The sequence below is a fragment of the Zophobas morio genome, unplaced genomic scaffold, assembly GCF_036711695.1.
Source record: "Zophobas morio isolate AGI-343-1 ecotype UQ-CSIRO unplaced genomic scaffold, CSIRO_AGI_Zmor_V1 ptg000006l, whole genome shotgun sequence".
Lineage (NCBI taxonomy): Eukaryota > Metazoa > Arthropoda > Insecta > Coleoptera > Tenebrionidae > Zophobas > Zophobas morio.
The window spans coordinates 14671974-14685118 of NW_026972111.1; the positions used below are offsets into that span (position 1 = coordinate 14671974).

At 31.2% G+C, this 13145-nt stretch overlaps 1 protein-coding gene across 5 annotated transcripts in view; it reads right to left on the reverse strand.

The window, feature by feature from the left end:
- The window catches only part of LOC135123663 (lethal(2) giant larvae protein homolog 1), a 39875-nt gene that overhangs the window by 22588 nt on the left and 4142 nt on the right, over window positions 1-13145 (reverse strand). For all 5 annotated transcript variants that reach the window (XM_064048507.1, XM_064048503.1, XM_064048505.1 and 2 more), the window contains exon 3: window positions 686-1107. In XM_064048507.1, the coding sequence (XP_063904577.1) occupies window positions 686-1107 (422 nt within the window). The remainder of the gene's footprint in view (window positions 1-685; window positions 1108-13145) is intronic.

Here is a 13145-nt window from a genome sequence, read left to right on the forward strand (position 1 = left end):
GTTTTAAAAAATCACTAATGCGTTTTAAAAATAGTTTTACAATTCCTAGTTTCCTGATTTAATACTATTCCACAAAGGAAAAAAAAGATATTTTATGGAAAAAAAAAACACCTCTATAAAACCAAAGTCTAGAAATTTTTCCCCGTAATCCATGAGGGATTGCGCAATTGTCAGCTGTCCGATCGTTTAGACCATAAGTGTGTGTGTTGCAATTTTTTAGAGATAATGTAAAGATAAAGGTTTCTCGAACCTCCAATTGATCCTATCTAAAATGAGTCAAATATTTTTTCTTTTAACGTACAAGCCTCGTTATAAAAAATAAAATTCATGGAATCAAATTTTATAAATTATGTAAGAAAATGGATCTGTTTGATGATTCATCAGGTGCGAGAAAAGTTGTGTCCAAAAAACGTTGGATCAATTTTTCTGATTTGCAACAAAATTATCCTGTATCAAAAATTGAAATTTTGGGAAAAAAAGGTACTACTAACTTTGGTTGTAATAAAAAAATAATAACTGTCTTCGAAAGCAAGTGAATTTTTCTTCTGCACTAATTACATCGCTAACAAAGTTAAAAAAATGTTACGGAATAAGATTCCTATCGTGTCACTCGTGTTTACCTTTCCGTGCAAACGGAACTAATCTCCAGTCTGAAACTCTACTATCGGGGAGTAAGATGACTTACTTTTGCATCACTACATCTTGGTAAATTATATCAGGTGTCATCGTAAAACTGCTCAAATCCAGAAGATAGATATTACCACCTTCTGTACCCAGCAGAAGATGCTTCCCAGCTGTTTCCACACACATAGTCGAAATCTTCTTCAACTTCCCTTCCAGAGCTTGGCACTTCACTTCCACCAAGCTACTCTTATTCACCTCCCACAAATGAAGGGAGTTATCGTCACATAACGTGACCACACGACCCTGATTCGGGAGGAAAACGACCTGAGTGACGGGAATAGGATTTTGGTGCTGTCCATAGAACTCCACCCCTGGACGTCCGAAGACCTTGACGGCTCCAGTGGCGGTCCCGATGCATAGAAGCCGGAGCGACGGGTCCCATGCCAATGCCGTCGGTTTATGGGGGAATCCGTGTTGGAGCGTCTGTAAATAATTTTTTTTGGAGGTGATGTCACGATCAATTGAAGATCAAGGACGATGACATATTTTAGACTAAAAAAGAGATTCCATCGGCGGCTACTTTATGCAGTTATTGCCAATTTAGGATGGGCACACGTGTTCAGGGGGCCTTCGATTTATATAAATTTAACCTTTTGTATGGTGTGGGACGCTGTGTTATTACACACAATGACATCTCAATAACGGGTGTCTAATAGTTCAAAGTGAATTCGGACTGGTTTCTTATCGCTTCACTAAATAAAAAATGTGTGGGTCTGTCAAAGTGTAACAATCGCATATGGGGTTTGATGCGATAATGTATAATGAACATCTAACAATATTAGAACAGCAGTGGTGGGCTTACAATGTACAAGCAATCAAAAGTCTTCCTTAACGACTTGCGTATTGTTTTAAAGATAAAACGCTGTGAGTAAACAACACCTCCGATAAAACTTACTAACCTTAATACAATGAATATTAATTATTACATAACGACGGTATATTACAGAAAATGTGGAATGTATTTCTGGTCATACAATACATACAAAATATTACCTATACACTTTATGGCACAATGTTTAGAAGATCCCCAACAGACAGACAACAGTTACACTAATGGATTCTTTTACAATTATGTAAACTTGCAATTCATACGATTGTTTCACAGTTGCATTATTTTCTAGATAGGTGATTATTTCTTAATAACTAGTTATTTGGACCCAGTAAATACTCGTACATGCACGAGAATTGCATTTAAATTTATTTCTTTCAGGATACATATTTCGTAACTACTATTTGTTATATAATAATTTAAAAGATTCGATAAAGTTAATTCAACAGTAACTACCTGTGCATATATTTAACAAATGAAAATGCCAAGCGTTCAAAAAACGGAATAAACAAATCTGTAAAAATTCCTGCTTGATAACAAGAAAATTTTTGGATTTGTAATTACATTTACTATGATAGACGAATATCACGATTTTTTCACTAATACTTCTATGTGATTTTTTTTATTCGTGATATAGTTTTCACTGCCCATAAGGTCACCAAATTACGTAAGTGATCTCTTAGAACATAGAACATACAAGATAAAACGTACATTGTACTTTGTTTTCATTTTTATAAATTCGTTTCTCTTATTGTTTTTCCAATTTTCAACAAAATTTAGTCTTCTTTAAACTTACATCTTTATTTGAGAGTGAATCGAAACTATCTAGTTGTGTTTTGGCACCGAAGCAATTCAAATTCATTTCGTAACGACCAGCAAATGGTTATATGAAGCCCGATCCTGTTTTAAGGGATTTCGTGACGAATTCCCTGGTGTTGCTGTCCTTGAATATATATTTTTTAAATCACTCAATTATGTGATGAAATTATTTCTTGAGACTGGTAGTATTAAGAGGAAATCAGGAAGTCGCACATTAACAAAACAAACTCCCGATCCTGTTGAAAATGTCCGACAAGTTATGGATGACAACTCCCATACATCTTTAAGAAGGGTTTATCAACAAGTTGACTTGTCATTTTCAACTTGTTCAACCACCTAATAATGAAAAGAGAATGAGATAAAGCCTGGTTTCATACATCAGTGTATGTAAACTTGCAAATTATGACCATGTGGAATGCAGAAAATCGTCATTATTTTGAAGAAACAGCATTAACGCCCACGAAAAATTGGAGTTTGGTGTTCCGACTGCGAGATATCAGAACATGCTCCAACAATTTATTGACCAGCTTGATCCAGAAGAATTGCAGAATGAATATTTTCAACACGACGGTGCAACAGCTCATACAAGTTTGAACTTTCTAAGGAAATTCTATGCGACGAGGTCTTTGTAACTTACAGAAAATATGCTAGTAATCCTTAAACCTATTTTATCGGTCTGCAAGTGCATTTCTTGATTGCAGGTTTAAATTACTTTTGGCATTTTGAACGTAATTGTTTGACGTTAATGTCTTTTTACTTCTTTGAATAAAAAAAGATTATTTTTCTTATCTCTAAAAAGTGGGAAACTAGCATGCTTGAAAGACACGTGCCAGATGTGATAATAAAAACACCACGTCAGTCAGCCATGGTGGCCAACAAATATAAAAAAAAACATACTCTACCAAAGTTAAAAAGGTCGTACAACAATTACTATTTCAGTTAGTATCAATAAATTTTGCTTGAAATTACTTCCTGTTGTCGAAAGTGGCATTGTTAACAGTGACATTTAATTTAAATCAAAATTTGTTATTGATTATTATTATTATTATTATTATTAGAATATCGTAACCTAACTTTCTTGAAGGCTTTAAAGTGAAACCACAAGAAAAATTTATCAGAATTAGTTAAGTCTATTGCCAACTCACACAGCATTTGTTGATCACGCTGTACATATTCTAACTTTGAGATTTCGAAAAAAGACTTAATGAATTTATTCCTTCTTTTAATTTTATACACTCGATTTTACAAAGTTCTGTGATGAATATTAAGCAAATATGAAATGACAAGTAGCTATAAAAAGATCGTTACTCGGCGCCGTTAAGCCATTTTATAGCAAGTTGTAACTTATTTTTCATATACTAGAAAGAGTAAAGTACGCCCTGATTGCTTTTATGAATACACCCTCCAGCCATTTCTGTGTTTATTGACTTTATAACATATACCGATTTCGATAATATATTTTATATTTGTCTCATTTAGAAGCCTTTTTTAACATCTGCTTGACCTAATTCTGAGAACTTCAGCGTTTTTACTTGTCATTGTTGGTAACATGGTAACATTTTTGTATACCTCAGCAATTTAAATTTCATGATCCGAGAAGCTTAACGACCAAATTTTATATGCACTGCATCCTAACACTTTGATTTGAGAAGATATATTTGTACTAAGTCGTGCAGCAATTTCTCTGTCTAAAATAACGTATGTATACAATTTTGTTGCAAAATTTACAGAACGTGTTCTCTAATCTCACTAAAACGTTATAGTAAAGTACGAATATCACAAACCATGTTTCTACAACATTCAATAATACCATTTAAAACAATAACAATACTAAAAAAAGTTAATATATTTGAAAGGTGGTTAATGAACTGAAAAAAAACAGAGTATTCATTGTGCAATGTAATTTTACCAATCTTGCGGTTAATTCTGAAAGGCGTGCTAACAAATATCAATAACTCTATCACGTCAATGTACTCTGTGAACACTGCAAAGTTTGTACCAAAATCGCATCCACATACATATGCTGTTGTGTTAAAAAATGAACATCCCCGTTGAAATTGAAAGCACATTGGAACTTCCAATGAATAGTGTAACACAAAAACGTGGTATTAGGGTTTATTTTAAAATGCCCTACACTCAGGCCGAGCCGGTTATTCCTATGCTTCGCTTCGCTGTGAGACATTACTAATGGATCAGAAATCCAGCCGAAACCCGAAGTTTTATAGTTTACAACAATATTATATATTTTGCAACTTATAGTTATTATAAATATTGTAAAAGTTTAGCAAGATACTCTACTTCTTTGGTAACTTGTAAAAATTATTCGATGAAGTGTCAGTGCTTAAAACTGAAAAAAATAAGAAGTATTCTCGAATATCTTAGCACTCCTACGGTTACAAAATTTTTTAAACGCAAAAAAGTCGCATTGATACGATAACCGTGCTTATGGTAAAGAGCGATGACGCGACTGGTTAAAAATTACAAACTTTTCCAAGAACTGTTACATAATCAAATTATTCACTGGTATTTCTTCCATATCAGTATAGCATCAGCGAAAGTAACATATTTGTTCGATTACGATTTAACATCTACAAACTCGTTCAACTAAAATGAATCCAACCTGAAAAGCAAAAACCGTGTTTTGAAAATATGATACATTCATCTAAAAACATCAGTATGTTTAAAACATTGTGTACCCTTCAAATTTCAAAATTCTTACATAGGGTGTATGTACCTATTTAAGCAGCTGGAATTAATTTTTTTACAAAACGAGAGCGGTTTTTAGCCGAGGCGTCCATATTTTTGAAAAAAATCAAAAATGTATAATCACATCTTGCAATTTAATTTTGAAACTCAAAACCGAATGCTCTGAAATAAAATAATTTAAAATTATACAATTTTTCAGTTTTTTGATTTTACAATCGATTTCTCGGTTGTCCGATGTTTAAATGAATAAGTTTTTCAATTTTTGAATTATCAGGTTTCCCAATTTCTCGATTATTCAATTCAATTATTTGGCAATTTTTTATTTTTACTGCTTAATAAATTTTGAAGTTTACAATTAACCAATTTTTTCAATATTGTCATTTTACAATTTTTCAATTTTTGATATTTAATTGTTCAAAATTTCAATTTTATTTTTTCAGTTCATTTGCCAATTTTTCGTTTTTATTTTGATTTTTCAGTTTTACATTTTTACAATTTTTGGATGTCTCAATTATTCGGTTTTTAATTAACAAGGTCCCAAGTTTCAATTTTATAGTTCTTCGTTTTCAAAATTTTCCGTTTTTTCAATTAATTCAGTTTTTTGATTTTTTAATTTTTCAAAATTTCGATTTTCTATTTTTTAAGATTTTTGTTTTTCAATTTCATATTTTTGCAGTTTTTCAGATTGACAGTTTAATAATTTTTCAGTTTTCTAATTTCGCCATTTTTTAACTTCTCTGTTTTAAATTTTTAGATTTTTGCGATTTCTCAATTATCCTTAATCTCAATTTTTGAATTTTCAATTACCAGATTTTCCAATTTTTCCATTTTTTTAAACTGAACGACAAGAAAAATTCACGCTTTAACTATGGAAGCGTAAAAAAAGTGATTTACAAACACTATGTAGAGGACATCGTTCAAAAAATTCTAATACTCATGAAGCATTAATGAAAAGGCGCAGGCTCCGAAAATTGATTATTTAACTCTGAGAAAGAAAATTTCGTAGCATGTCACTGGACTCGATAAAAAAGAGATCCGAAACTGAAATTCTCTTCTAGTCAGTGTTCAGAAAACAGGGTGGGATGAATGAGTGAGAATAACCTTATCTTTAGTGACATGTCCTGATAACGTTTACAACTACAGAGGAAATGTAATAATGCACAGACATGGGTATCGTTGATTCAAAACGAATTGAATCCCAAGCAGCGTAGTTTTCTGTTCCTGTTCATTTATTCACATTCCCCATAAAAATTACATTTTAACATCATAATATAAAAATACCTTTTCCTTTCTTCTTATTAAATAAACTTACGCGTAACAAATTAAACGAAGCCACAAGCACAGTTTAGCATTTAACAAGAGTGTTCGCTTTTTCCCCTCTTTCCAACATTCGTTGAAACTACGTGTCCCTGTAATCCACTCCAATGTTATAATTATTACAAAAACACCTCTGTTCATTAATTACTATTCAGTTCTACAAACACTTGTAACTGGGTTTGTAAAATTAAAACAAAATCATTTTGTAATGTGCGTTTTCACATATATTTAAATAATGCGGTTTCTGCTGTGCAACACAGCACTTACACAATCAAATGAAAATATTCCAAACACATCCCCCAATTTTCATATCTCCATAACAAAAAAATACAACCTCGGGTAACGCAATCCTCAAATGGAATTTCCTAAAAACTTGGCAATTTTGTTTTTATTTACAGTCCACCGTTTTCGTTGGAGTCCCGTTCTGCCAAAAACTTAATAACAGTATATTTTTTTATGAATTCGTACAAATTACAGTAAAGTTAATGCTATTGTACAAGCTTACAATTTTCACAGAAATGCCGTAATTACAGCATCTAGCAAACGCGTGATACTTATTCCTTTCACCAGATCGAAAATAAATGTTAATCATCGGCGTAGAAATAAATATAGTATTTTAATTGCGAGTCTTTCGCTCATAATTTTACGTGTTATCACAAAAATTAATTAAATATGCTGCTAATTTACAAAATTGATGAAGTGTAGTACTTATGTACAAGGTTCTATGTTAAGGCCGCTATTCTTTTTGTTAGTTATCATTATCAATGAGCACCACTTTATGTAAAATGTAACTTCAGCATAAAGTCTACTGATGACACAACTACTGTAGAATCTGGCACAACTTGTGATGAACTTACAAAATACAATAAACAAGAAAACGGTTAGATGATGTCATGAAAATACGTTAAAAGCGAATAAAACAAAACTCTATCATTATATTTTCAGACTGCTAATTTTAACACTAAACTTTAGGTATACTTGTAGACATGTGGCTTCGTTGGCCATATTACGTTGAATATGTGGGTAAAAACTTAAATAAAGTGGTCACGCAATCTTAAAATTAAAATTTCTTTTACCACTCTAAAAAAATGTTTTGATAGTTTAGTCACACTCGTCTGTGAGATAGATAATTTTGTCTTCTATCAATAAATAAAATATAATTTAATGCCGATGACAAACTGTTCGGACAAGAAAATGTTTGCGTTTTGTTGTATATTAATTTTTAATTTATGCTTGTATTATAAAAACATTAAGTTACTCACATGTAATGAGAACTTCCGCGATAATACACTGACTGGCAAAAAAACCGGCCACCTTGAAAAATTTCGCAAAACCAAACTTAAAAAATTATTAATTTAACTAGTGATCGTTATTTTATTAAAGAACCATGCACTATTGACGCATGATCTACAAATTAGCAAAAAAAGAAGACAAACAAACGCAGAATTAAATTTAATTTAACAAAATAAATGAAATAGAGTGACAATTTGAGAGACGTTTGTAAGAGTTAACGGCATTGTTTTCGCGTGAAAACGTTTATTAACTGCCAAACTTATAATCAAATGATGAAAAACACTGTTTACAACAACAGCCTCCTTTATTATTTTAATTAAGAAAATATCGCACTTGGTCTGTTTCTGTTATTTTGTTAAATTAAATTTAATTCTGCGTTTATTTGTCTTCTTTTTTTGCTAATTTGTACATCAATAGTAAATGGTTCTTTAATAAAATAACGATCACTAGTTAAATTAATAATTTTTAAAGTGGTTTTGTGAAATTTTTCAGGGCGGCCGGTTTTGTTGCCGGTAAGTGTAGTATCAGACAAAAAATATTAAAATAACCAATGTGTATATGGTTAAAAAAGGTCCTTGTTGTCAGCTAAAATTTTCTGAGATCTTTAAATTTTAGTACAATATTACTTAATATTTGTATCAACAACTTAATCCAAGTGGCACTTCATTGTAAGTCTCGCTCATTACTAGTACGAACTTTGAAGAGGATGCAATTAATGTATTTAAAATGGTATACGAAGATTAAATAAAAATTAGAGAATTATCAGTAAGATTAATATTTTTTCCTACAACTGATAAATGCTGTACACATACACGGTCACTAAAAAGTACGGAAGCAATTGCATATCGTGAGAACGGTTTGTTGGATCTTTTTGAAATTTTGGCTGTCCCTAGGAATACTTAATTTTTATTTTCGGAATTTTTTTCAAATTTTATACTTCATTTGTTTTTGAGACATTCAACTGCTTCCATACTTTTTAGCAACCCTGTATAACAGCCCCTAGGGCCACGTTATACAATATTTTAATTGAGATTAAGTTAACCACGCATTTAGCGACGTCAAATTAGCGTAAAGTCCGTCGCAACGTAATTTAACGCCGTGTTAAAAATTTAATCGCAATCAAATATTTAATTGAGCTTGTGTAAACCGGGCCTCAATCTCTTTATTATTAATACAGTGTTCAATTACAATAGTAAAATAGCTTCTGAACGATCGCTGGGTACAGTGACACCAACTCAAACACTTTATCCCCCAAAAATGTTCAGTGTTGCGAGGATAATAACGTGTTTGGTTTAAAATTACAAGTTTTCATTGTTTTAAACCAATACAGTAAAATTTGTTACCTAATCTACCTAGCACACGCCATAGCATGTAGGACATGTTAAACTTATAATTCCTATTACTAACTAACACACTCTTATCAAAAGATAAATTAGATAATCATATATTTACATTCTTGAAGACAATATATTCGTTTGTAACCCTGCGGCAATAAAAATACTCACAATCTAACTTTTAAATTGTTTTTAATATAAATTTAGATATTTAAATAAATATAATATATGCATACTTAAAAAAATAGAATTGTTAAAGTTGGTAAAATCTAGCAGTTTGCTAAACAAAAACGAGACCAAAAACACCATTGATCCAATCTCATTTCACATGCATAACAAAACAAGACCACGCAGTACAAATTTCCGATGTGTAATTGTACGCTTACTGAACGAACAAATCCACAGAATTTAAATTAGGCAGGAAAAGAAAGACATGATGATCATCACCAACCGTGCGATTCGTATTGTACAGACGACGGTCATAAAAATATGATCTACCCAGCGTTGGTTTCACTGGAATTTTGTTGGTCAATCGATGATCAGCAAAATATTTTATTGAGAGGAATGAATCATAAAGCGTCGCAACAGCCGCTATCTCTATGCAGTATCGGATAAACTGGCTTCGTACAAAAACTGAATCCAGGTTAGGCAAAAATAAACGATAACCGTTATGTGTTAGTCATAGCGGCAAGCACTTGGAACTATTTCAGTCTGTACTACAATAATTGCGGTAACGTGGTTAAACGTACTGGGGAATTTCTATTAAATACTTTTAAATTGTCACTCTGCTTACTAATTTGTAGTAAGGAGGAAAATATTGCTGTTATTAATTCAATATAATACAATACAGGCGCCCTTCTTATGATATTAAATGGGACTTTAAACGAATCAACTGTAATTTCACGTTAAGCGTTCTGAACGGAAACAACATCAACCCTTAACATTGAAGAGTTCATTAACTGGTGCACCCTACCAAGGAAAATTGTGTACTAATGGCAGTAACAACTTCGTGCATTCTTACAACGTTTAAAAACAGACAATATACTGACGAAACGAAGCTTCAAGAAGTATCTAACGGATACGAAAACAACAACTTATTCAAAGTAGTTTTTATCCATACTGTTTACATTTCCTTTTTTTTTGTTAGATGAAAGAATTTACCTAAACACTGAGTATACTAACAAAACTCTAGCGCAACTTAATTTCAAATTTTGAGTTATTTAAATTTCTCTGGCAGGAAAACAATCTTTCTTTTATCGGAACTAGATAGAACCTCTATATTAATAAATCAAAAATTTTTGAAATTATAACAGAAAAAAATATTAAATGCAGAAATAAGAGACAAGGATGCAAGTTCTTACATCTACAGTTTGGTGGGAAAGTTTTGCATCCCTCCTGCTGTTCCATCCCCCAGTGAACATGGAGAGTGGTAAGAGGATTACGATTATTATAAAATTAACACTTCGATTTGTAATCCTCTTACCACCCCCAGCGAAGTGCAAGAGGGACGCAAAAATGTGTAAAGAATATTCGGTATCACCATTTTCAAAAAAATATTCTAAACTTACAAAAATATATTATTATTTTTTAAAATGCGAAAATGTACGCAGCTACGTTAATCGATGACTCGTCTGATTTTTTTTATAAATATGTATACTTGTTGGTAAAAATTAATCTCCCTTACTTGTAAAAAAATTGGTCTAAGGTTATCTAGACAGAAATTTCCTCGCCCTTGAAGTACAGTCGAATAATATAGTCGAGAAATTATAAAATTTAATATTAAATAAAATAAATATAAATTAAAATAAAGCAATATGAGAACTGTTGAACAAAGGTTTTGCGTATGTTTTATGTGAGTTTTCCATAACAATTCTTTTTTATGACATCAACAATTTTAACAAGGTCACATATCTTTTTTTCAATGATAACAATATTCTCAAATTTTCGGGAAAATAGGATAAAACGTTTTTGATTTGATTAATGAAAAAAGCTGCGCCCTGGCATTGATCCCCGGACCTCGATTTGTGAAGCGGGCGCGCCAGTCTAAAGAATTTTAAAAACGAAAAAGTAAAAAATCAAAAATTTGAAAAATAGAAATATCCAAGAATTGAAAAATAGAAAAATTGAGAAAACGACAATTCGAAAAGTCTAAAATTTAAAAAATTGAAAAATTGTTACACCGAAAGTTTGAACAATCGGGAAATAGAAACATTTAAAAATCGAAACATCGAAAAATTGGAAAATCGAAAAACCGAGAAATCGAAACATCGAAAAATTCAAAAACTGAAATATGGAGAAATCGAAAAATTTAAATATGTATTGAAACATCCTAAAACTCAAATATCGAAAAATTGGAAAATGGAAGAAAAATTGAAGCATCGAAAAACTGAAAAATCCTAAAACTGAAACATTGAATACATAGTTGTGAAATTGAAAAATCGAGAAATCGAAAAATTAAAGAATTGAAAAACTGAAAAATCGAAACATTGAACAACCGGAAATCGAGAAATAGGAAATCCAAAAAATCGGTTTATCGAGAAATTGAGAAACCAAAAAATTGAAAATTTAGAAACTTCAAAAATTGAAAAATCAAAAAATTTAAGAGTCGAAAAATTTAAAAATCGTAAAATTAAAACATCGGAAAATTGAGAAAACGAAAAATGAAAAAAATTGAAGAATCGAAAAATTGAAAAATTCCAACTTTGGAATATGGAAAAATTGAATAAACAAAAAATTGAAAATCGAGGAATTGAAAAATTTAGAATAAAAAAACTGAAAAGCCCCAAAACTGAAATATCGAAAGATTGCAAAATCGAAAGTTGAAGAATAAAGAAACTGAAAAATCGCAAAACTGAAACATTGAGATGTTGAGAAATTGAAAAATTGAAAAATCAAGAAACAGAAAATTCGAAAAATCGAAAATTTTAAAAATTCGAAAAATTAAAGAATTGGGAAGCTGAAAAAGCATTGAAAAGTCAGGAAATCGAAAAGTAGGAAATCCAAAAAATCGATTTATCAAGAAATTAGGAAATCAAAAAATTGAAAATTTAGAAACGTCAAAAACTAAAAAATTGGTCGAAAGTTGTTTCGGCAGAACTTCCCTCGCTACTGAAATAAATACAATGATAATTTTTTTGTATCACCCTGTATACGCAAATCCAAAAAATATGAATGGAATGATAAATCACAAGTACAGATTCATCATATTTAGTACATTTTAGACAGGATTATTCAGCAAAATTTTGGGGTAACGTCATCAATTTTTTAGGGGGGGGTGAGCAAATACATTTTGATCAAAAATTTAATGCTAATAATAGCTTTAAAACATCTCCAAGATTTCAAAGCATTCGGTTTTGTAGTTCCTGATTAAATCAACAAAATAAATTTACGCATTCATTAATTTTTTTGAGTCACCCTGTATATGCAAATCTAAAAAATATGAATGGAATGATAAATTACAAGTACAGGCACATCATATTTTGTACATTTTAGATAGGATTTATTCGGCAAACTTTTGAGCTGACGTCATCAATTTTTTAGACGGGATAAGCAAATATATTTCGACTAAAAATTTATTATGCCCGTTATAACCTTAAAACATCTGCAATTTTTCGAAGCATTCGGTTTAGCAGATTCAAAATTAAATTGCAAAATGTTGTTTATAATTTTGATTTGTTTCCAAAAATTTGGGCGTTTCGAGCAGAAACTATTCGGAGTCATAAACTACATGTTTAGGACTATGCTATTTTATACTATTTAAAACCCATTTGCTACGTACAATGTTGAATTGACGTCATCATGTTAGTGATGGGGATGATTAGAGAAATTTTGGTTAGCGTATTACCATCTACAATTAATAAATTAAATTAATAAATATAAAATTTGACAACAATCGGCCCAGTACTTTCGGAGATTATCTGTCTAATAAACATCCGTGACGGCAGACAGACAGACGGAACGACGGAAACAAGAGACCTATTTCTTAGTCCTCTAGGGGTCATGAAAGGTCGAGAAAACATAAAAGTAGAGAGTCGGCCGACGGACTCGATTACAATACTTCCTTCGCGCTTACGCTCGGGAAGTAAAAATCGAAAAATCGAAGAGTCGAAAAATTGAAAAATTGTAAAATTCAAACATGAGAAAATTAAGAAATCGAAAAATGA